General features: G+C 47.9%; 2 protein-coding genes across 3 annotated transcripts; one reads left to right on the top strand and one right to left on the bottom strand.

The window, feature by feature from the left end:
- The first annotated feature begins 1715 nt into the window (after positions 1-1715).
- Positions 1716-11322, top strand: pgd (phosphogluconate dehydrogenase). The gene is made up of 13 exons (XM_079742200.1): positions 1716-1799; positions 2252-2327; positions 2504-2683; positions 3006-3071; positions 3486-3604; positions 3933-4002; positions 4095-4229; positions 4337-4526; positions 5911-6041; positions 6367-6500; positions 7031-7130; positions 7578-7700; positions 10760-11322. Exons 1-13 carry the CDS (start codon positions 1792-1794, stop codon positions 10877-10879), a joined length of 1452 nt encoding a protein of 483 aa, XP_079598326.1. The 5' UTR covers positions 1716-1791; the 3' UTR covers positions 10880-11322.
- A 1002-nt stretch (positions 11323-12324) lies between these two features.
- tardbpa (TAR DNA binding protein a) lies at positions 12325-16620 on the bottom strand. 2 transcript variants are annotated; one of them, XR_013812046.1, is made up of 7 exons: positions 15884-16620; positions 15588-15751; positions 15364-15504; positions 15076-15246; positions 14891-14975; positions 13870-14016; positions 12325-13029 (listed from the first exon to the last, which is right to left on the bottom strand). XR_013812046.1 is itself a non-coding variant. In XM_079741672.1 (5 exons), the coding sequence occupies exons 1-5, from the start codon at positions 16122-16124 to the stop codon at positions 14508-14510; spliced, it is 1185 nt and encodes a 394-aa protein (XP_079597798.1). In that variant the 5' UTR covers positions 16125-16620; the 3' UTR covers positions 13044-14507. The 2 variants fall into 2 exon arrangements, 1 of the variants encoding a protein (XP_079597798.1); XM_079741672.1 differs by lacking the exon at positions 12325-13029 and having other exon boundaries at positions 13044-14975.
- Positions 16621-25166: the final 8546 nt, after the last annotated feature.

The following is a 25166-nucleotide window of genomic DNA, read 5'->3' on the forward strand; positions in this document are numbered from 1 at the left end:
TTGCACCATTGACCTGTTTAGTGAATGAGGTAACAATAAAGTTAAACCGTGCATTAGCACATGTGGTCCTTGTTTGTTCACTTTAAACAGGGAAAGTTGTTGATGACACTTCACTATAAACACCATAATGACTATCCATCCTGAACGAGAGGGGGTTCCCAAACCTGGTAAAATTTCTCTATCTATATTGTTCCACAACACAATATTTGGTATGTATTATGAACCCAAATCTGCATGCAAATGTTTTCAGTCCTATAGCACTCTCAAACACAAAGGAACAAGAAGGCCTATAGTTAAATATTTATGAAGATAAACATATATACATATACAGTGGTAAGAATACGTTCATGCACCCATGCTGAAGTTGACTAAAAAGAGGAATAAAAAATCATCTTTTGGAAATTGATCTTAATGCCTTAATTAAACAAATGAGAAATACAAATATCGTAAATAAATAAATGTTCCTCATTAAAATACAGGATGCATATGTATAAGTACCCCAATGTTAAATTCCCACAGAGGCAGAAAGATTTTTATTTTTAAAGGCCATTTATTTCATTGATCCAGGATACTATGCATCCTGATAAAGTCGCCTAGGCCATTGGAATTAAAATAGCCCCTCATCATCACATACCCTTCACCATACCTAGAGATGGGCATGGTTTTATTTCAGTTAGCCTATTAGCTGGTTTGATTTGTATTGAGATATCATTAGGCTAACTAACAGCTATTAGGCTAACTGAAAATAACCATGCTAATCTCTAGGTATGGTGAAGGGTATGTGAAGATTTAGGGCTATTTTAATTCAAAAGGCCTAGGTGACTGAATAAATGAAGAATAATCATTGATTTACCATACATTATTCATTCACAAAGAACTTTGGTGGCCTAAAAGGTTGGATATTTCCTCATTTGTTTAAGTAAGGCATTAAGATCAATTTCCAAAAGATCATTTTTTATTCCTCTTTTTAGTCAACTTTAGCATGGGTGAATAACTTATTCTTACCACTGTACTACAAACACGCAAAGGCAGAGAAAGACAAACATGTAAATAAAATCCAATTAAGTATGTCTAAACTTAAGTTAAAAGTCTTACAAGTGCACTGTAAGCAGGCTGCATTTATAGTTGAAAGCACTTTTCAATAACTGTATTTCAATTAAAAGTGACCAAAATATAATTTAATAAACAGTTAAGTGTATACTTTCGGATATATGCGTTTATTATTTACTGGCGGTGAGTAATGTATAGTTTTAGTTTGTTTGTTTTGACCCCAGGTTGATTGTAGACAATATCAACAAATAACCTGTTTTTTAATAAACCGGCCAAATGTACTGCTAATATTTCGTCCATACAGTATGCGTGGATCATCATACAGTTCCTATTAACAAAAAAAGCAATCGCCATAACGGTGTGAGAGAATACACTTTTGGTTTTTACAACTTTTTTAAAAAACCAACCATTTAAATTAATAAACTACTTCCGGAAACTGGAACTCTGCAACGGCCAACCCCATGACCTTCTTCCGCGTGGGCGCGTCGTTGCGTCTATCCAATAGCAGCGCTGATATCTCAGCTCAGTTTTCGGAGCCAATGATAAACCTGGAAAGGCGTTGCTCCAGGTCGCTACGGACCACGCTATTGGTGGGCCGCTGAGCCGGGCCGGGCGGGGGCCGGTCCGGCCTCCCGGGCTGTCACGTCCCGGACGAGGAAGTAGCGGAAGGCATTTAGGAGCAGAGAGCGACAAGCGACTTGTTCGATCCGAAGACTTCCAGAAGCAACCCTGTCCGACACTATGGCACAGTGAGTTATATGCACCTCTTTCTGTTTGAATCAAGTAAATTTGCTTCCAATGGAGCTGTCTTTAGTCTATGAAGTAGAATAATGTTTTTTTTGTTTATAATCCGTTGTACTGCCTAGCGAGAGATATCTGAGGATTTCTGGGACAAGATACTGGAGTCATTTGTCATGAAACTAGATAGTTTTAAAATGTTCCCTTATGTTCTTGTCTGTTATACAAGATAACAAACGTGTCATGGTCTTGTGTTTGCTACATTACATACTTATTCCATATTTAATTTGCTACTTTCATCCAAAACACCGACTCGTGGTGGGAAAAGTCATTTTAAAGCATTTAAAAAGATTGTCTTTCAGGGCTTTTTCCTGTTATTGGCGAGTCAATTAGATGATGAATGTTGATGACCACTCTCGGACCAGACACTCCATAATAACATGATTATCCTTCCCATTCACAGAGCAGACATCGCGTTGATCGGTCTGGCCGTCATGGGCCAGAATATCGTTCTGAACATGAACGACCATGGCTTCGTGGTAAGTTCTAACGTACACATACTATAGGTCCAACAGCATCCACACACTCCATTCAGTCTAATTCCTCCATTCAGTCTAGTCCTGTTTTTAATTTTTTTTCTCTCTCTCTCTCTCTCTCTCTCTCTCTCTCTCTCTCTCTCTCTCTCTCTCTCTCTCTCTCTCTCTCTCTCTCTCAGGTGTGCGCCTTTAACAGAACGGTGTCTAAGGTTCACGACTTCCTGAAAAACGAGGCGAAGGGGACCAAGGTGATTGGCGCGGAGTCCCTGGAGGACATGGTCTCTAAGCTGAAGAAGCCCCGGAGGATCGTCCTGCTGGTCAAGGCCGGCCAGGCGGTGGACGACTTCATCGACAAGCTGGTGAGTTGTTCCCCCGCGGGACGTTCGGCCGCTCGGACGCTGCTGACGGACCCATGCCCCTAGTGGGGGGCATTGAGGGAAGGTCGACTTTGTATGCATTATTATTGTATATACGTTACACTTTGGTGTTTTAATAGTTCTTTGGGTTTCTATTCAAACCAAAACAAATAATAGATTTCTACTATTACTGTCCTGTAATTCTGCACCCACTTTTGTCTGCGATTACTAAAGAACATATTATTTTATTTATATATCGTTCTCCAACCTGTTTCTGTGTCTTCGGCTCATTGGAGTCTGTTTGTTGTGGTTTTGTCTTGTTTAGGTTCCTCTTCTGGAGACCGGAGACATCATCATCGATGGAGGGAACTCTGAGTACAGAGACACAACAGTAGGTCCTAGAACTGCTTATTACAGCATCAGGGTTGGTCAGGACAGACTGCATTGTTACAGCTGATCTTTAAATACATAGACCTTACTTAACTCCTTTGGTTCGGTCTGGCGTTGTTATATGTGACGTGAAAGATATGTCACGCATTTTTGTTGACGGCTGAGAAAGAGAGATTTGAAGTGGAGATATTTTTGCATAGATTAACTGTACTTTTTGTTGGGGATAAGAAACCACAGTTTCATAATAATATCTAACTATATAGCAAAGAATATGCATAGAACCGGTGATAAAACGTTATTGGCTATAGTGTTCCGGTCCAGCCTGGGTCAATAAAGTTAGGGTAGCAGTCCAGCCTGGGATTAGCGGTGGTTCCTGTGAAGGTGTGTGTTACTCAGCCCCCTCCTCTGTCTGCAGCGTCGCTGCAGGAGTCTGGAGAAGAAGAATCTGCTGTTTGTGGGCAGCGGGGTCAGCGGAGGAGAGGAAGGGGCCCGCTACGGGCCCTCTCTGATGCCCGGGGGACACTTGGCAGCCTGGTGAGCTCCATCACAGGGGCCCCAAAGCCTGCTGGCTATCACAGGGGCCACAAAGCCTGCTAGCTATCACAGGGGCCACAAAGCCTGCTGGCCATCACAGGGGCCACAAAGCCAGCTCGCCATCACAGGGGCCACAAAGCCTGCTGGCTGCATTTAAAGGGGTCGAAAAGCTTCACCGTTAGATATGACGTGTTTAATACAGTTGGGGGAGGGTGGGATTGTTTTGAGGGGTCCCTGTTAGATATGACGTGTTTAATACAGTTGGGGGAGGGTGGGATTGTTTTGAGGGGTCGCTGTGTTGATGTGTGGCGCTGTGCTCCTCATCCAGGCCACACATCAAAGAAATCTTCCAGAGCATCGCTGCCAAGGTGGGCACAGGGGAGCCCTGCTGTGATTGGGTGAGTGGATACCTTAAACATCGCCACTCACTGAACGATGACTAAAGGTTGTTCTCTCTGTTGTTAACGGGACCTCTGTGTGCTTCTGTCAGGTTGGTGACGAGGGGGCGGGACACTTTGTGAAGATGGTCCACAACGGCATCGAGTACGGAGACATGCAGCTGATCTGTGAGGCGTACCACCTGATGAAGGACGTCCTGGGGATGGAGCACGACGAGATGGCCGAGGTCAGCACCCCCGGAACACCGACGCTCCCCATGGGGACGAACACCGGAGCGACCACGTAGTTCCCGTTCCCGCTCCGGCTCATGTTTTTTCTCTTGAACATTCGTAGGAGTTCAACAAGTGGAACAAGACGGAGCTGGACTCCTTCCTCATCGAGATCACCGCCAACATCCTCAAGTTCCGCGACCCGAAGGGCGCCCACCTGCTGCCCCAGATCCGGGACAGCGCCGGGCAGAAGGGCACGGGGAAGTGGACCGCCATCTCGGCGCTGGAGTACGGCACGCCCGTCACCCTGATCGGTGAGCTTCCTGGACGCCGCCATGAGGAAGTAACTTGATTCCTTATTGTCTCTTCCCATCTGCAGGGCGGTGTTGTCATAATGACGGGGCAGAAAAGCATTGCATCACCACTGCAAGGGTTTAGTCACCGCCTGAACAAACACACTCAACTAGCGGTGTAGTCATCGCAACTGTCAAGAGAGGCGGGGCCAGGGTTTAGCACAGGTTTTCCACTGAACGTGAGCAGTGGGAGTGGTGGTAGTGGTGGTGGTGGTGGTGGTGGTGGTGGTGGTGGTGGTGGTGGTGGTGGTGGTGGTAGTAGTGTTAGTAGTAGAACCTGCCTATTGCCAGCTGGAGGGCTTTTCCCAGAGGCCTGTTTGTCGTGAGCTAAGCGAACACGCGCAACAGGGATAAGCAACGTCTCAGGGATTTGAGCTACAGACTGCAGCCCTGATCTGTACTGTGACTGCCCTGGGGAAGATCAGGTTTAGGAACTGCCGGTGACAAACTAGAGGCCAGAGGGCATCCAGACCTTAAGCAAACCGTGTAAAGACGACAGCAGCTGAGAGAAAATGAATAATGTCAAATGAGTCTCTCTCATATCCCATAAGTTGTATATTTTTACTACAAATATAAAAGATAACTCTTCAATAGGTTGTTGGACGTTCCGGATGTTTCTTTGCACTAGAGGATCCACAGCTCGGCCCGTCAGTACCTAGAAAGGGTCAGGCGTCCATTTTGATGGTAACCATGAGCAACAGTACAAAGCCTGCATTGTCACCGGAGCGACACAGCTGAAGGGAGCGTGTGAAAAGGGAGGATTTGTGGACTCAACAGGGATTACATACCGGACCGTAGTTCAAATGATAACAGTTAACTCTCTTCCTCCTTCCTCCTCGCCTGTTGAGCTAACTGTGTTAGTGGAGGCAGCATTGGCAAGTCATGCTACCGGCTGTTTTGTTTACCACCTGATTACCTCCTATCAGGTTCATCCCCTGGCCTACCCTGGCCCTTTAAATGTGTCATTTCTGCTGAGTCATGCTGGCCCTTGGGGTGTCGTCATGGTAACGTCTGGTTCTCAGTGTAGCGTCATGACCAGACTGCTGCTGGTTAATGGGGTGAACGGGAGCACGGAATTGGCCAAATTAGTTGAGTAAAAATTGGGTTTGTTTTTTTGGTCGGACAAAACGGGACATTTTGACCTCAATTTGTGTTCTGTTGAAAGTATGTCGCACCACATCCTCATGGGGTTGACTGCTTCAGGGGTTTGGTTTGGTTTTCTGTAACCATGAAATCAGCATAATCGCTATTGAATTGAATATAATGAGGAATTGACAATCTGTCTCCTCCTCATCCTCTTCTTCCTCCTCCTCCTCCTCCTCCTCCTCCTCCTCCTGGCCCCTAGGCGAGGCTGTCTTCGCCAGATGCCTGTCCTCTCTGAAGGACGAGAGGGTGGTGGCCAGCCACAGCCTGGCGGGGCCCTCGGGGGCCAAGTTCAGCGGGGACAAGGCCGCCTTCCTGGAGGACATCAGGAAGGTATCGCCGAGAGAACCCAACGCTCACAGAACCACCACACACCCTTCAACCAGTTCACCTCTGGAGGAGCTGGAAGACCAGCAGTGGAAATGTTGAATAAGGGCTTATCACTGGTTGTTTTTTAGCTTTTAGTCTTCAGTTTTAAACGTTGTATACAAATTCCATTTTTGGTTTGATGAAGCACATTACCCTTCGTAGTAATCCACTGTTCCTTATGAAGAACATTTAATGTTTTAAATCGTATCTCCCTGTGAACTGACTGAACTCACACTGTAGCAGTTCAGTGACTTCTGTTTATTCTCACCTGTTGTACTTCCTTCTCCAGGCGCTGTACGCCTCAAAGATCATCTCCTACGCTCAGGGCTTCATGCTCCTCCGGCAGGCGGCCAAGGAGTTCGGGTGGTCTCTCAACTACGGAGCCATCGCGCTCATGTGGAGAGGAGGCTGCATCATCCGCAGGTACTAGAGCCTCACACACACACACACACACACACACGACTGGCACTGGAGGAGAACAAGCTTATTGGGGTTTCCTGGTTCAAGAGTATTTACGTGTTTAGTTCCCGCCAAGGAAATGCAGGTACAGATTTAGCTTATAGAATCCTGCGTGATATTTCCTGGCTTTGATAGCGATGGGGAAATATTCTCGGAAAGTGCAAGTTTAACAAACATCTCCGGTATGCCTGGTGGAAAAGATGGAGCCTATTGACTTGGCATTTCCTGGTTCAAAAGAGCGTTCTCTCTCACAAAGGAAATGCGTGTCCAATCCTGTTTGCAAAATTGCGGCCAATACTTCCTTGTTGATGTGGGCAGAGATGTGGAAATGGTCTCGGAAACAGAGCGTTAAACCAGCGAAACCAGTACGCCTAGTCCCTAGTACAATGTTAAATATATCAGTTTGGAATATTTTCAAGGGAATCTTCCAACTTTCAGCCACTGTCCCCGAGCAGAGGCCTGACCTAACCCCTGCTCCATCTGCGTGTCCTCAGTGTGTTCCTGGGAAAGATTGGGGAGGCTTTCGACCGCGACGCAGAGCTGCAGAACCTGCTGCTGGATAAGTTCTTCAGCGACGCGGTGCAGCAGTGCCAGGTGAGGGGGGCGGGCTGTGGGGCAAGAACCAGTTTCACCATCACCATGTGCACACTGTGTCTATTTCCTTATTTTAGTTTGGTGGCATGTTGTGAAGCAGCCCACTTTGTTACACAAGTATATGGTCTCCGACCTTTTGATGCTTTTTGCAAATCGTTTTAAGAGCTGGGCTAAATCTTTACAGGCTATGTCTGTCTAAAAGATATAATCCATTTATTTTTGCGTGTCTGGTGGAAAACCAAACTTGTAAAGTAAACTGTCAAGTCGTTTTTATCTTCAGATAGTAGAACACCACTACAATTCAGGTTTGGGCAATCACAAGTCAGTAATAGGTTGTCTATTTTCAATCATTTTAATTCACACCCTGGATTTGAACTCTTAAACTGCGACTGTGTGCGAGTGGGGGGGTGCATGTGAAGTGACCTGTGCCTCCTGGGGTGGCCCTAGGCTTCCTGGCGGAGGGCCGTGAGTGTGGGCGTCCAGCAGGGCATCCCCATGCCCTGCTTCACCACCGCCCTGTCCTTCTACGACGGCTACAGACACGCCATGCTGCCCGCCAACCTGCTCCAGGTAGGAATGCAATCAAGAACCCCCCAACGCACGCAACGCCGATACACGCACACACAATGACACAGGGAGAGGCTTTTATGATTTGTATGAAATCAATCTGTTTATTTCAACAACTGCGCCATCAACATTCAACATCCAAATGATTTCAACGTGGGCTACGGCCTACATGCGCCGAAAACGGATCGCTATTTATTTATTTTACTACTAACTTCACACGGTGTGTCTTTTTACAATTTATTCGTTAGCAGCATTCGTAGTGTTGATCAGCAGAGAAATAGTCCGCCAAAGACATTGACGTCGCTTAGCAACCGAGGACGCTGGGGTTTATAAGTTACCGGACTACACGCGTGATACGACAGAAAAAAAAGGTAGTATACTTTGGCTAAACGGTCCGGTTGGAACTCCGACTTCAAGTTTTAAATTCCGCATCGCAAAACAAGCCTTTACATTCGCCATATTAACGCTTTGTACGCCGCATATACACACCGCGGGACGCCTCTGTAACCGCACCGAAGTGCCTGTACCGTGACGGATCGGTTCAAATACGTGTACCGCTACACCCCAAGTGGATGTGGATAGAGCCTTGGGTTTAGGGGGTCTCTGTGGATAGAGCCTTGGGTTTAGGGGGTCTCTGTGGATAGAGCCTTGGGTTTAGGGGGTCTCTGTGGATAGAGCCTTAGGTTTAGGGGGTCTCTGTGTGTATAGAGCCTTGGGTTTAGGGGGTCTCTGTGTGAATAGAGCCTTGGGTTTAGGGGGTCTCTGTGGATAACGCCTTGGGTTTAGGGGGTCTCTGTGGATAGAGCCTTGGGTTTAGGGGGTCTCTGTGTGGATAGAGCCTTGGGTTTAGGGGGTCTCTGTGGATAGAGCCTTGGGTTTAGGGTGTCTCTGTGTGGATAGAGCCTTGGGTTTAAGGGGTATCTGTGGATAGAGCCTTGGGTTTAGGGGGTCTCCGTGTGTGTATAGAGCCTTAGGTTTAGGGGGTCTCTGTGTGTATAGAGCCTTGGGTTTAGGGGGTCTCTATGTGGATAGAGCCTTGGGTTTAGGGGGTCTCTGTGTATAGAGCCTTGGGTTTAGGGGGTCTCTGTGTGGATAGAGCCTTGGGTTTAGGGGGTCTCCGTGTGTGTGTATAGAGCCTTGGGTTTAGGGGGTCTCTGTGGATAGAGCCTTGGGTTTAGGGGGTCTCCGTGTGTGTATAGAGCCTTAGGTTTAGGGGGTCTCTGTGTGTATAGAGCCTTGGGTTTAGGGGGTCTCTGTGGATAGAGCCTTGGGTTTAGGGGGTCTCTGTGTGGATAGAGCCTTGGGTTTAGGGGGTCTCTGTGTAGATAGAGCCTTGGGTTTAGGGGGTCTCTGTGTAGATAGAGCCTTGGGTTTAGGGGGTCTCTGTGGATAGAGCCTTGGGTTTAGGGGGTCTCTGTGTGGATAGAGCCTTGGGTTTAGGGGGTCTCTGTGTAGATAGAGCCTTGGGTTTAGGGGGTCTCTGTGTAGATAGAGCCTTGGGTTTAGGGGGTCTCTGTGTGGATAGAGCCTTGGGTTTAGGGGGTCTCCGTGTGTGTGTATAGAGCCTTGGGTTTAGGGGGTCTCTGTGGATAGAGCCTTGGGTTTAGGGGGTCTCCGTGTGTGTATAGAGCCTTAGGTTTAGGGGGTCTCTGTGTGTATAGAGCCTTGGGTTTAGGGGGTCTCTGTGGATAGAGCCTTGGGTTTAGGGGGTCTCTGTGTGGATAGAGCCTTGGGTTTAGGGGGTCTCCGTGTGTGTGGATAGAGCCTTGGGTTTAGGGGGTCTCCGTGTGTGTTGATAGAGCCTTGGGTTTAGGGGGTCTCTGTGGATAGAGCCTTGGGTTTAGGGGGTCTCTGTGGATAGAGCCTTGGTTTAGGGGGTCTCCGTGTGTGTATAGAGCCTTGGGTTTAGGGGGTCTCTGTGGATAGCATAACCATCTCTGACGTAACACCGAAGCCCTAATTATAGCGTGGTACCTGATACGTTACAAAAAAATGTCAGAAATTAAAAAAGAAACGAAGGCTTTTGACTCAAAACACAACAATCTCCAATTTGCTTCATCTTTGGTCAGTTGCGCATTAAGTGGTCGAAAGGTCGCTGACCTATTTATGAGTACGACCTTGAGGTTAGAAACATTCTGTTGGCTCCGTTCTGTTGGCTCCGTGGCCTGCGTCAAAAAGTTGAGAAATGTTCAACTTTTCAGGTAGAGGCGGATCCGTCGGCCAATCAGATTGCGGTTATGCAAATAAACTCCCCGCGTCTACTGGGTCCATTTTGCAATAACGAGCAGGGAGAAGCAGGAAAAATCAGTCTGTTATATTTTTTTATAGAAATGTGGAATGATAGGATTGTTTTTAGTCACCTGTTTGTGTCAACTTTTGTATTTATATCCACACATCGGCTTTGTAGCGGGAACAGATTTGATTGGCTGCAGTATGCGTCTACAGAGACCCCGTGTAGTCCCCTATACGTCAGACACGCCCTCGGTCATCCGTCGACAGACGCATGTAGTGTGAACAAGGCGTTAGGGCGCTGTGGTTCCTCCTCCGTGCAGCGTGTTGTCTCAGTGGGCGCCGTGGTTCCTCCGTGCAGCATGTTGTCTCTGTGGGCGCCGTGGTTCCTCAGTTCAGCGTGTTGTCTCAGTGGGCGCCGTGGTTCCTCCTCCCTGCAGCGTGTTGTCCCAGTGGGCGCTGTGGTTTCTCAGTGCAGCTTGTTGTCTCAGTGGGCGCCGTGGTTCCTCCTCCGTGCAGTGTGTTGTCTCAGTGGGCGCCGTGGTTCCTCCTCCGTGCAGTGTGTTGTCTCAGTGGGCGCCGTGGTTCCTCCTCCGTGCAGTGTGTTGTCTCAGTGGGCGCCGTGGTTCCTCCTCCGTACAGTGTGTTGTCTCAGTGGGCGCCGTGGTTCCTCCGTGCAGTGTGTTGTCTCAGTGGGCGCCGTGGTTCCTCCATGCAGTGTGTTGTCTCAGTGGGCACCGTGGTTCCTTCGTGCAGCGTGTTGTCTGTGGGCCCAAAGGCACTGGTTCCCTCCCCTCCATGTGACCATTCCGTCTTGTATTATCGCTCCATAGGCTCAGAGAGACTACTTCGGAGCGCACACCTACGAGCTGCTGTCCAAACCCGGCCAGCACGTCCACACCAACTGGACGGGCACCGGTGGGAACGTGTCCTCCTCCTCCTACAACGCCTAAAGGCTGCCGCTCAGCGCACCGCAGGGATCCAGGGCAGCAGCCTCAATGCTGACTCATTTTATTCCGCCTCTCGAACCAAACCGGGCCGCTCTGGGACCACATCCACACCCCCGTCATCAAACTGTACCCATGAGGTCTTCTTAAATATTGTTGCGGTTTTATTTATGACCAAAGTGCAATCCCTAGTCATATGTGTGCTTTTTTTCTGAAATCATAAGCTTGAGTTAAGGGCGTGTGCTGTTTGTGTGGGAACCAAAACACAGATGGCCCCAGCATGTCCCCCCCCCCCCGCCCTTGCTAAACGAAGACTAGCTGGTTACCAGGCGGGTGTTTTACCAATCATGTAGCACCCCTGGGTTTAACCATGTTAACACTGGATTAAGGTGAACCATTGGCGTGAACTGTTTCAGGCTAAATAAAGAAATAAATCCCTTTGTAATAAGCTTGTTTGGTCCTATCTGTCTTGGCAAGTGCTGTAAACAGGATTATGGAAGAGGGGTTTTACCTCCAGTTATAGCTCAGTGGCTAAATACAGTGTGGCTTGTGTAAACTTACGATAGACAATATATACAAATAACCTGTTTGCTTAATACTAGACACAGATGGTTTAACTATGTTGTACATTTAATCTCAGCGATGACTATACAAATTAGAACACATGCAGGCTCTAATCAAAGGCACCCAGGTGAAAGCATTTAGCTTCACATGTCAAGTTGTAATTGTCCACTAGATGGCTCTGTATTGTTAACTTATTTATTACTGGTCGTTTAGGTAACGGGAGCATTTAAAGATCATTTAATGAAAGCAAAGCATTGCTATACTTGTTCATGCTTCATAGCCTACTTCAGTGGACCAAGTCCTGACGAACTTCCACCCTGCAAAAGGCCTACTTAAATACCCACATGAAGAACGAGTCTATTGCAATACATTTCATTGGAGCCTACAGGTCACATTTAAATGGTTTCTCTTAGTTTCCAAATTATAAACTTGAATAGATGTTTGCGACAACTCCATAATCCTAGATAAAACCCAAACATCAACTTGACAACCAGCAGGAATACATGCTTTCAATTAAACCATAGATTTAATACTCTATAGAAAATATGAAGTTATAGAATATTTCCTCATAAGGCCATTGAGTAAAGTAGCCCAACTGATCAAAGTAAAGTTTTGTCCTAAAAATAAAAAAAGGCCTAATAAACCCATATGACGGTAGCACGCCTAGCCATGCTTGACATCCCCCAATGCGGGCTGGGGGAATGCAACAAGCACTAACATACGTCTTCAAGTGCTCCAGCTCAAGGTGATTTATAGCACAACCTCCCGGCAAGGTGGGAGAACTACAACCTTGTAGTCAAGTTGTACTCCAAAGACCTAAGTCGTACAGAGGCCTACAATGCTTCTCGGCCACACTACACGGTAATCTACATTGAGAAAACCACAGGTTAAAAATTGGAAACTTTTATTTTACACTCTGTAGGACTAAAAAAAATGAAAACTCAATACACACAAAGAATTCCTGCTGGCATGTTCAATCAATAGTTTTCAGAGTCCCTGCCAAACTGCCCGGTGTACATTAACAACCGCTATACAATCAAGTAAAAAAAACAAACATGAAACAAGAGATCGCTTACTGCCCGATTGAAATTGTACATTTGAACCACATGGAAATAACTGGTGTAAAAAAAAGTTTGAACTTAATCAGATTAAAGTTAGTAGCCGGTATAGGACACAGCATTAACAGACAAGTGGTCTGAATTCAGGTCAACGCAGGGAGCCATCTCAAGACAGTTGGGACACAGACATAAGCATGGACAATGCCAAATAGTGGGCATCTACAACTGTTGATGCAGCTTTGGTCCTAGTCAATGGGGCCGTTCATCTAGATGTACAAATGAATTCATGCCAATTAATGGTCCGTAATTAATTTGAGCCGATTTCAATTGGGTGAAAGGGGGGGGGGGGTCCATGGGTTCTTGATATTGAGGTGAAGGGGTCCCCTTTTCAGGTTTAAGGCATTCTTGCAGCATTTCCATTGTTGCTTGTGCTGGCCCACCCATTAATGCACCACACTCCAGTCTTCAGCTTTCCAAAATTGCTTCCCAATCTGGATTCAGACGATAACCCTGGGCCGGCTGTTTCCAAGGTCCCTATACATGCGAATTAAAGTGTTTGCAGTTCAATTAATGTTAGAATAATCAAAAACACTATCAAGAGGACAATATACCTAGTCAAATTATTTGTTTTTTTTTATTGGAGACTTCCCTTTGATTCACAAAACATAGAAAATGCATTCAGCGCCACTTCAAAAACACAATCTTTCAGATGGGGACTCGTCAACACACAACACACTGCGCGCGCACACACGGCAAACACAACACTCGTCCAAGTCCCCCCCAGCCCACCCACCAACAATGGTTCTCTAACCCCACACAAACTTCAACAGCAACATGTTCACACAAAAGGGGTGGTAACAAGGGAGAGAAATTAAGCACACACCATACACGGCATCCACGTCAAACAGCAAGGAAACAAAACAAAAAGCTACAAGGATACACGTACTCTAAGCATTTAACATTTCGCTTATTTTTTTTTAAAGGCCGATAAGAGATTAAGTAGGAGAGAGAGAGGTCGTAAGGAGCGACGAAGTTATGGAAGTCCTTGTGATGTCATTAGGAACACACTCGTACGCCCCCTGCCCTCAACACTCGCACAAAGACACAGGTTCCTTCCACCTGGCCGGCCTCCGGACCGATAGACACCACAGTCAGTCCCTCTTCACACGTTCTTGCGTTCACCTTGCTTTGCCCCCCCCCCCCCCCCCCCCCCCGTTCGTTCACGCTCAAGTCTCTCACACGTCCACCATCAATACCATACTCATCGATCTCCAAAAACAAATAAAACACCAATGCCACAAGAATTTCACTTTTTCTATGCATCTATCCAATTTAAAAATGAAGGGGAGAGGAGGAAAAAGACGAAACACCCACCGTCTAACACAGTATATGCAGAGTGAAGCTGTGTTCTTTGATGGCAAAGCATTTACACATGGGAGGAGGGGAATTGATACTGAGACCGGTCAAACATGGCCGCCCATGAGGCGCTTCCTCCCGGGAAATTGGAAAAGAGTTGCTGCACTGCTGTAGAAGAGACGGTCATCAAGGGGTGTCCAATCACATCACACAAAGGGTAGATATACAGTCAACCGCACACAATAACAAACGCAAACCTAGCCCATATAGCCATTCAACGTGGATAAGAGAGGGAGATGGGGCTCTCATAATTCTCGTGCATGTTTCAGAAATATATACCTTGTATAGTATATATATTTATATATAAATATATACCTTGCATGCACAGTCACATCTTAAAAGAAAACTCTGAAAAACAAAAAAAGGTAGTGTAGCAGTCTCCACTCACCAACTAAACACGTCAACCATTCAACAGCTGGCTACAAGAATTATCACTGGAGTATAAATGTGTTTCGTTCAACAAAATGAAAAGGCAATATATCTTTTTTTTTCTTTTCTTTTTTTAAATAGCAGGGGATATAAGAGGACTAGCTTTTTTTTCTGCCACCATATGCATACTTACCAGATTGGCCTAACTCACAAACAGAGACTACAGGCTACATCCCCCAACTAGAAGACTTTGACTCCATGGCGCCGAAGCCGGAGCTGAAGCCGCTGCTGGAGGCGGAGTTAGTGCCCGCGGCCCAGCCCAGGCTGGCTGAGGTGGGGCTACTGTAGCTAGTGCTGGTGGAGCTATAGGTGGGGTCTCGGGCCGTGGTGGCCGTGCCCGCCGCCGTGGTCTGCCCCTGCTGGTTAGCCAGCATGCCCATCATCCCCCAGCTGCTCTGCAGCGCCGCCTGCGCGGCCGCCACCATGGCCGGGTTAAGCCCCATGGCGCCGAAGTTAACCCCGCTGCTATTGCCCCCCATGCCTCGCCCAGCGCCGTACCCCTGGCCAAACCCACCAGCCCCAAACCGCCCACGCTCCATCATTTGCCTACTATTATTGTGTTTAGGCTCGGCGTTGGAGATGTGCACACTGACGCCCTTGATGATCAGGTCCTCTCCGCACAGCGCCTGGGCCACCTGGGGACAAGGGCGGGACGGCGACAAAGAGCAGTGAGCAGACACACACACACACACACTAACGCACACACGCAGGGTAATAGAGGCCCCTCCCCCGTACCTGGTCATCGGCGAAGGTGACGAAGGAGAAGGCTCTGAAGGGTTTGGGGATGAAGACGTCGGTGACCTCGCCGTACTGCATGAAGAACTGCCGGAGCTCGTCAGTGGTCATGTCTTCTGTGCAGCGACCCACAAAGATCTTACGGCTCCGCATGGGCTCGTCAGGACCAGCCTGGGGGGGGGGGGGGGGGGGGGGGGGGGGGGGGGGTCGGGCGCAGACAGGTCAGTCGTTTAACAGCGGCCGTTCAGTGGTTCTCCCGGTTGTACTAACCCCAGGTTAAAGTCTTACCTTAGAGTTGGGAAGCTTGCAGTCACACCATCTCCCGTCGATCATGTGTCTCTGAGAAACCACTTTGGTCTGAGTCTCGTACTCTGTGAACCGGACGAACCCAAAGCCTTTGGAGTTGCCGGTCTTGGCGTCCCTCTTGACCTAAAGACAGGAGACAGAAGGCTTCAGTACCCAGCGGCCTTTGAGCTGTGGACAGGGTGGAGACGGTTACTGGACCACATTACCTGCACCATGATGACCTCCCCGAAGGTGGCGAAGTAGTCCTTCAGGTCCTGCTCTGACGTCTTCCACGGCAGCCCCAGCACAATGAGGTCCGACGTCTTCTGGGAGCCCCTCTTGATTTTAACAGCGGAGGCGGCGTCCATTTCCTCCATTTTCCTCTTGTTGTCTAACGAACGGGAGCAGAAGCCGTGTGAGAGGACGCCATTGGTCCACACCACCCCACATGACCCCACGAGAGCCTAGTGCGGAGGTACTACACTCATACCAGTTGAAATAATGGTCACGTCGTGAGGCCTACCTTTGGGGTAGTTGACCACGTAGACCAGGTTCCCCCAGTCGCTCTCCGGGGCGTGCAGCACCCCCTCCACCAGGCGGACCCCCCGCATGCACTGCGACTCGGGGTTCCTGTAGCGCAGGCCGCAGGCCCCCGGGAACTGGGCCGCGACCGTGGACAGCAGCACGGTGCCGTCGTCCTCCGACGGGATCTCCATGGGCTCCTCGCTCTCGTCCTCGGCCACTCGGATGTATAACTCGGACATGTTTCCGGGCTGTTTGGGCTCGTAGCGGTCGAACTCGAAACGAACCGTCTGCCGTCTGCGTGATTCCACGAGGCTTACGGAGGCTGAACTAACCGCGGGGTCTCAACGCGACCGAACGAGCTGCAAAACTAGCGCACAAAAACGGACGAGTGAGGTGAGGAAGCCTCCAAGGGACGGCTGTGAGGTTGGTATTTTAGTGCACACCGCTTTGAAGAACTGGATCGCCGGCGGCCATGAAGCGGAGGTCTTCTTTATGAGCGGCTGGTCGGTTAGGCTAGGCTAGGCTAACGAACGAGGGAAATGAATGGGTTCCCCGGGTATCACAGTTTACGTTTTCTCAAAACGCGAAGGGTCGCTCACTCGAACCGGCAATGACGTGGTGTAGAGTCGTACGTCGAATGCAGAGAGAGCGTTCGACAAATACCCTGTTGCTTGACTTAAAAATAAGAAACAATGGCAACACTTTCTGTGTCACGTCCCAGCTAATTTTTTTAGCTTCCAACCAGCTAACAAAATGGCTGCTGGGTATGGGTGACATCATCGAGTCCGACGGTCCCATTTGTAGGGGTGTCCAAAAATACAAAACAAAGACTTTACTCGTTAACTACAACCCAAATCAATTGCAGCGATCTACACTTGATTCTAAAGTTTTTAAAAAACAATTATATATAATTTGGCAATAAATCGGATTGTTATATTTTTTTGACTGAGTATCATTAGAAGAAAAAAGTACCCGTTTGGAAAATGTTCCAAAGCGTAACTGCGCATTGATAAATAGAAGACAAAATAGATGAGATATTAAATAGTTAATGATAAAAGAAAAGAAAAAGGGTTTTGACACAACCAAACGCAGCTTGTGGTACATTTTATTTGTATTTCCCAATAAATTGTTGTTTGCCAAATTGCCATCATCGTACATTGTTGGTCGTATGGTCGTAGGCCTACTATAGAAGATAACCGTAGAATCAGGCGCTCGTCTCATTCTTTGATGATAAGAAATACGCTACGCATGAATTTTGACTGGAATATTCAATCCATCGTCATTTATCATTAAGTTTTCAGTTAACAGCTATTATATATAAATTCAGTTAAAGCAAAAAACAATACAAAAACAATATACAACAAAATATATAAATATACATATACTTAACTAAATGGCATTGGCCATGCACACACGGTGTTTGTCATTTGTAATATTAGTTTAAGGTAAGGCTAAGGACTGTCTTAATTTAAGACAGGCAAAGAACGCTAAACAAACATTGTTTTGCTTGTAGAATAATAGAGACCGGATAATGATGTGTATCAGGTAGGCAAACGCTGAGAGTTAGGAGAGTTAGAGAACTTTTTAGCGGTATAGATTATTGTGTTTCGGGTGCGGATTTAGGTCTAAATCCATTGTGTTGATGTTACCCTGGTCCTTCAAAGTATAGGACTACGTTTAGAAACACTGAATGCTTTACGTCTGTCCAACGGCGCTGGGAGGAGCTCCATATATATATTGTTTAGAGTGAGATACAGGGAGATACAGGGAGATACAGTGTGATACAGTGAGATACAGGGAGATACAGCGAGATACAGGGAGATAGAGTGAGCTACAGGGAGCTACAGTGAGCTACAGGGAGATACAGTGAGATACAGTGAGCTAAAGGGAGATACAGGGAGATACAGGGAGATACAGTGAGCTACATGGAGATACAGGGAGCTACAGGGAGATACAGTGAGCTACAGGGAGATACAGTGAGATACATGGAGATACAGTGAGTTTATAGTGACACTTTTGTCCAGCACTAAGCTGTAATGGGGGGGGGGGGCAAGATGAATGGCAATCAAACGATTTTCCCAATTTACACAGAGGATTATTTTTAAAAAACAGCACTTGTTTGTCTGGTTATAAAGGTCCTGAAACGTCTGAGTAATAAAACACCTCAAAACGCTTTTGTTCACAAGTTACCTGAAAGGTTCCCGCTAATATCCGGTTCCTCCAAAATAATATTTGTGAGACAGTTTAAGGAAAACGGCAAAACAGCGGCTCTGTGTGGCGGTCAACGATATTACATTTTTTATAAATCGCCGTCGGGCCTTGGTTTAGCATAGCCAGTTTTCCCTCAGAGCTTTGGGATTTTGGAGGAATTTTCATTATCAGACCTGCAAGGACTGATCACAAATGTGGCTTCAATTCTACAAAATGTTCACCATAAGCTTCAAAGAAGTCGCACTTACTTGCAGTGGACCCCGGAAAACCAAGCCTACTCCCAAATCCTGGTAAGACTGGTGGGAGATCCGCCATGTGAAGCATAACGAGAACAAGTTAGCAGAGCGAATCAGCCACTCTTCTGGTATTTAGAACATCATAATCATCAACATGATAATCATTATGGTCATGTGTACTCCCATATCACTCTTTATAGTAATGCGTTACTTTTTTGTTTTGTTTTAAGTTCTCACATGTTTTATGTAACATAACTGACAATACAGCTGGGTGAATCTCATTACTTCCTAAATCTGAAGTTTACATTTTTGCAGCGTTGGTCTTTTGACTCTTGGATTTATTGATTTTGTTTTTTGTTTGCTCACACTTGCACAAATCCAAACTAGTTTGGGTCAGTTAATGATTAGGCTACTGTTCAGCAATGAAATCATAGTAGAGGAATAGTGACAAATTACAATTGTTCATATTTTTTATATCAAGTCAATCCTTGTCAAGAAAAAAAAAGGCTTTTACAAACCAGCATAAAATAAAATACAAATTAATAAATACTTATTTGAAATATGTTCTAATACATTTTTGTTTAGTTTGATTCAAAAAAATATATACATGTATTTTGAATAATGATTTACCAGTGTAATATTATGTTTCCTTACTACTATTAGAGCTTCTATAGTCGTCCTAAATTGGAGTATTTAACTACAAAACAACCTGCTGACCACCACATCTAGTTGTCCTTAAGCAGACAATGTATCTGCCATAGTTTCCATGTTTGAGTTTCAGGATCCATGACAGAGTAGAATAACAGTTGTATTTATTTATTCACCTTTAATCTTCTAGGATGTTCAATAGAAATATAATGATCTCTTCTCCATAAAGGTTGCCAAAATAAAATGTATAAAAACACCATCAAACATATTGACATATTATTTGACTCTGACATATTATTCAAAAAAGAACATCTAAATTAAGCAAGCACCCAGGGGGTGTTCTGAGTTCTAGAGTAATTTTTCCAAGGGTCAATGGGCCTTATTCAAATGGCGGCCATCTTGGTTCTAAACCCTAGCTGCGTGGGGGAACTGAAGCGGTCAGCGAGACGCCACTCGGTGAATACGACAAGTGAGGTCAGTGAGGAATCAAAGAAATGAAGAGTGGAAAGGAAAGGCAAAGGAAACCCAGCAAAGATCTGTGGAGATCCTTAGAATAGTTTAGAACTCATGGTTTGTGGTTCTTCCTAAAAGTTAAGCACAAATATTATATTTTACTAAATTCCAATAATTGAACCTTGTAGTGGTAGCATAGTGACCTCATCAGATTGCTGTATTGACAACATGGCACCTGCTAATACTGTGGAAAAGAAAGAAGCTTACATAGTCTTTTCATTTACAATTGTTAATGTGCAAACATTTTTTCTATGTTTGTATAATTGTATCATATATTTTGTAATATTTTCCTTAATTTCGCTTCTTTCTCATCTTATTCTCGTATAATGGTCTTTAACTTGCATCTGTGATCCTGGCATCAGTCAGGTAGATACTGACGTCATCGTGCTAAGTAACATTTGCCCACATTTTTTCGTTTACTCCTGTATTTAGAGCCTGTGACAGGGCAGACAGCTGTTTGCAGTCTCACCGAAGAATACGTGTTGGTCCATCACCGCGGTGAAGTTTGATTACACAAGCAGAAACACAGGCAGGCCTCTTGCCATCCTTTGCCCGAGGGTGGACATAATCCAGACGCATACAAGCCAACCATTTAATAAACATGTGTCTATCCAACACGCACAACAGGCTGATTTAGAGATGGTCTCACAGGGTGCTGGTGCCAGCTTCTCCAAAAGCCCCATGTTATTGAAATTCATATTAAGAAAGGGAATCGAGCCACGGCGAATGGCTTATGTATTTTTCCCTGTATTGTCAAAATTGTTTTATTTGGAACACATTTGTTATTTCCATCCATTTATTAACACAAACCAGATTCACTGACACATTTTTCGGAGGCCTTTTAAAGAAGAACTAAATAGTTTAGATGAATTCAAAACATTTCGCCTCAAGTGGTTTTAAACGGCATGGTTTCAGTTCTCCGTCTGGACAATAGAGGGCAGTGTTGATCACAATTTAATTTCATTCTCGGCATGGGACCTTTCCTGAATAATGGAAAATATGTATTCTGTGTATTGTATATATATATATATGAGATATATTCTCTGTAACATTCTACAAAAATAACTAGCATAATTAATATATATAGAAAATAAATAAATATACATATCGATTAAATCTAAAGCATTGTAGAACAATAACAAACACAGGCTCTGTTCAGATTGGGTTAGCAGAGAATGGCAGTATTAAGAGTATTAACTCTCACCACTTTTTTTATTTCCTGTGTTATTTCCTACAGCAGACGCTTGTCTCACGTAGGCTATAATCACGTCCTCCTAATCGTGCCTTAACCTTCTGTTTCGGTCCAACCCTGGAATGCACCAAACGCTCTATAAAAGGACAACAGCGAGACGAGTCGTACGCAGCGCGCGGCGTGGGTACAATGGGCCCCAGGGTCCGGCTCCCTGTGCCTTCGGCCCTCCGCCATCTGCTCACTGAACTTATGAGCAGGAAACGGAGCAGGCGACAGTCGACGGAAAAAAGAAAAGACGCCCCCGTCCCACGCTACTTTAGTGCGGCCTCTCGGCCGCTACTCTGTGGAGCTGTTCACCGTCTTCGCTGGAGCCCCTTTCATGTGTGCACTGCCTTTCTTTCTCCCGTTTTAATTTCAGTCGCGGCATATGGTTAGCACATCTGGGAGATGCTAAGCCCGGTGGCCCCCTACCCCCCCCCCCCCCCTTCCTGGCTGCTTCTGTGAAGTGATCCATAGATGGCCCTCATAGTTATTGCTCATAATCACTCATTATTATTTCAGTAAGCTGTCTTTTAGATCCGGGATTCTTTGGGTTTGTTGTGACGTTCAGCGGAGACACGTTTGTCTGCGTTTCACCGAAAGCAAAAAACAGAAACACAGAAAAAGGCAAAACAAACAAATAACAGGAAATGAATAAATAGAACACAGTTGAGAACCATGTCACCACGGGGGCTGACCTTCTGCAGGTAGATTGGCCACCTGTGACACCGCGGAGCATAACATGACATTATCCTCCCAGACGCCGCCCATCGCTCTCTTTCTGCTGATCACCAGAGGAAGGGGTCTTCTGCAGCACGGGGGGCTGGCGCCAGGCTCCAGGTGAGGGGGTGCCAGGCTCCAGGTGAGGGGGCGCCAGGCTCCAGGTGAGGGGGCACGACGCTCCAGGTGAGGGGGCGCCAGGCTCCAGGTTAGGGGTCCCTAGAGGGGGCCCTAGGCTCCAGGTGAGGGGTCACCAGGCTCCAGGTGAGGGTGCCAGGCTCCAGGTGAGGGTGCCAGGCTCCAGGTGAGGGGGCGCCAGGCTCCAGGTGAGGGGGCGCCAGGCTCCAGGTTAGGGGTCCTTAGAGGGGGCCCTAGGCTCCAGGTTAGGGGTCACCAGGCTCCAGGTTAGGGGTCACCAGGCTCCAGGTTAGGGGTCCCTAGAGGGGGCCCTAGGCTCCAGGTTAGGGGTCCCTAGAGGGGTCACCAGGCTCTAGGTTAGGGGTCCCTAGAGTGGGCCCCAGGCTCCAGGTTAGGGGTCACTAGAGGGGGCCCTAGAGGGGGGTCCAGGTTAGGGGTCCCTAGAGGGGGCCCCAGGCTCCAGGTTAGGGGTGCCTAGAGGGGGCCCCAGGCTCCAGGTTAGGGGTCCCTAGAGGGGGCTCCAGGTTAGGGGTCCCTAGAGGGGGCTCCAGGTTAGGGGTGCCTAGAGGGGGCTCCAGGTTAGGGGTCCCTAGAGCGGGCCCCAGGCTCCAGGTTAGGGGTCCCTAGAGGGGGCTCCAGGTTAGGGGTGCCTAGAGGGGGCTCCAGGTTAGGGGTCCCTAGAGGGGGCCCCAGGCTCCAGGTTAGGGGTCCCCAGATCGAGCCACGCTGTGCTGTCCTCTCAGACGCCCCCCCACTCATTCCGACCAGAGGTCGGTAGAAGCGGGCTTGTGTTTTCTTGCGGTGCCATGTGGCTAATTTGAACCAATGAGAGGCCAGGGTTGGTCGGTCTCCTCCAATCATCTCGGGGGGAGACCACAGCTTCCCCTCTGGCTCCAGAGCTCATCGGGGGTGAGGCGCTGGGAGGCTCCGGAGGGACCCCCGCTGGTTCTGAGGGGCAGAACCGGAGCCACGCGCCGGCCTGGCGGCGGAACCGCAGCGTGTGTGTGCGTGTGTGCGCGCGTGTGTGTGTGTGTGTGTGTGTGAGTGTGTAAGAGAGAGCGAGAGAATGTGTTTGTGTGAGTGAGAGACTGCTTTGTGTGCGCGTGTGTGTGTGTGTGTTTATGCCAACCATGTGTGTGTGAGAGAGAGAGGAAGCGGTGTGTGCGCACATACGTGTGTGTGTGTGTGTGCGTGTTCCCGTGTGTGTGTGCGGCGGGCCCCGGTTTGGCAGTGGCTGGCCCAGGCCTCTTCATCTCGTTTAGCGGGTAATTACAGAATCACAGGTCAACCACGCATGTAACCACGGTAACGCTGCACAGTAGCAGATGTGCTCGTGGCGTTATTCAGCCCAAGTGCAAAAGGTAAATAAAGAATCAGATGCAGCTGGCTGGCGCGGCCTTCAGCCAAACTCGCACACACACACCCCGTAATGGTTCCCATGTGGGCCTGCGGGGGGGGGCAGCTCTACTCTACTCTAGATGCCCATGTTTCAACCAACAGGATTTATCAATGGGCCTCTTGTTTTCCCATGGACCCACTGATGTAAGATTCTGGCAATGTGTGCCAACACGTGCGTGCGTGCGTGCGTGCGTCCGTGCGTGCGTGCGTGCGTGCGTGCGTGCGTGCGTGCGTGCGTGTGTGTGTGTGTGCGTGCGCGTGTGTGTTTCTGGGATGGTATTATTATAGAGTGCGTCATGTTAACAGGAAAGTGAGGTAGCAGTCGAGCAGTCTGCCCCCCCCCCGGTCCATACTGGGTGTGCCCCCCCCTCCACATCCTCCCGCCGTGTGTATTGTACGTCCCAGGGTGAAGCCTTATAGTGTCGAGTGTCACACAGGTTCCTTCCTGGATCTCGGCCAATCCGATGGCACCGATTAACATTGAAGGAAGAGGCCTGATTTTAGTGATATCCTGCGTTTGATTACTTTACAAAACGTGTGTGTGTGTTTGTATGAGTGAGTGACCAGGTTTGTGTGTGTGTGTGTGTGTGTGTGTGTGTGTGTTTGTGTGTGTGTGAGCGGGTTTGTGTGAATGAGTGAACGGGTTCATGTGTGTGTGTTTTTGTGTGAGTGAGTGGGTTCATGTGTGAGCCTGTGTGTGTGTGTGTGTGTGTGTGTGTGTGTGTGTGTGTGTGTGTTTGTTTGGGTTCTTGTGTATGTTTGTGTGTGTGTGTCTGTGTGTGTGAGTGGGTTCATGTGCGAGTGTCTGTTGATTATAGGTTCATGTGTGTACGTGGGCGTCTACGTGTCCCCACATGTGTCTAGGTGTGTGTGTGTGTGGCAGAGAGCGTAGTAACGACACACCAGGTTAACGAGATGCTCCGGGGCCTTGAAACTCAACACTTAAGAAACTTGTTTTGATAACGCGATAAACAAACGGTTTGGCGCTCTCCGCTCGGTGCGTTCCTTTGTTGCTTCTGCTCAGCTGGAATGTGGTCTCGCACCCCTCTTCACCGTGACCCCCCGCGGCCGACACACACACACACACACACACACACACACACACACACACACACACACACACACACACACACACACGCACTGGTACACACTAACTGGAGCACTAACCCACACCCATCTTCCCCTATGAAGCTTGTTGCCAACAGCTCTGCCTCCGCTCCCACTCTCATTAACCACAACTGTCAGATCCGCCAGATGACGAGCAATTAAACCAGATAATAAACGCTAGCCATCAATTCCTGTTTGTTGATGTTGTTGTTGTTGTTGTTGTGTTGTTGATGTCGGCGAGCCGGGGGCTCCACTCCTGTCACCTCACCGCTAACTAGTACTTGAGTAACACACAAATACGGGAGGACACTCGCGCAGGCAGCACTTTGGGAAGGCCTCTCCTCCAGCAGCACGCGGCAGAGGGTTGATATTAAAGGCTGGCGATAACAATTAGATCTTAATCAGACACAGCTCATCAACGCTGCTCCCCTCTTCATCCCCGCGCTGCACAGGGAAACATAATCACAAAGAAAACGCAAACCGCCAGGATACAAGGAGGAAGACGAAGGCCGCCAGGATACAAGGAGGAAGGCCGCCAGGTTATAAGGACGAAGACGAAGACCGCCAAGATACAAGGACGAAGACGAGGACGAAGACGAGGCCCCCGTACACAGTCCTCGTCTTCGTCCTCGTCTTCGGTTCTCTCCCCGGTTCTCCTCCGGTTCTCTCCCGGTTCTCTCCCCGGTTCTCCTCCGGTTCTCTCCCGGTTCTCTCCCGGTTGTCTCCCGGTTCTCCCCCGGTTCTCCCCCGGTTCTCTCCCGGTTCTCCTCCGGTTCTCTCCCAGTTCTCTCCCCCTGGTTCTCTCTTGGTTCTCTCCCGGCTCCCTCCTGGTTCTCTCCCAGTTCTCCCCGATGGGCGTCACCAGCGTACGGTGGAGGCGGTGCTACAGTGTTTGCGTGTGTATCAAAGAGCGATAAGACCGCCCTCCGCCCCGCAGGGGGGGTCGGGGGGGGAAGAAGAGCTGGCTCGGTTGGGGGGGAGAGGAGAGTGTTGGTCATGAATGGTGGTCGATTTTTAATTTGTAATTTTTCCCCATGTTTGGTTTGACCACTTCTGTCTGGGGGCGAAGATGGACGCTA

The sequence above is a fragment of the Pollachius pollachius genome (genome assembly GCF_949987615.1).
Source record: "Pollachius pollachius genome assembly, chromosome: 8".
In the NCBI taxonomy this organism is placed as follows: Eukaryota; Metazoa; Chordata; class Actinopteri; order Gadiformes; family Gadidae; genus Pollachius; species Pollachius pollachius.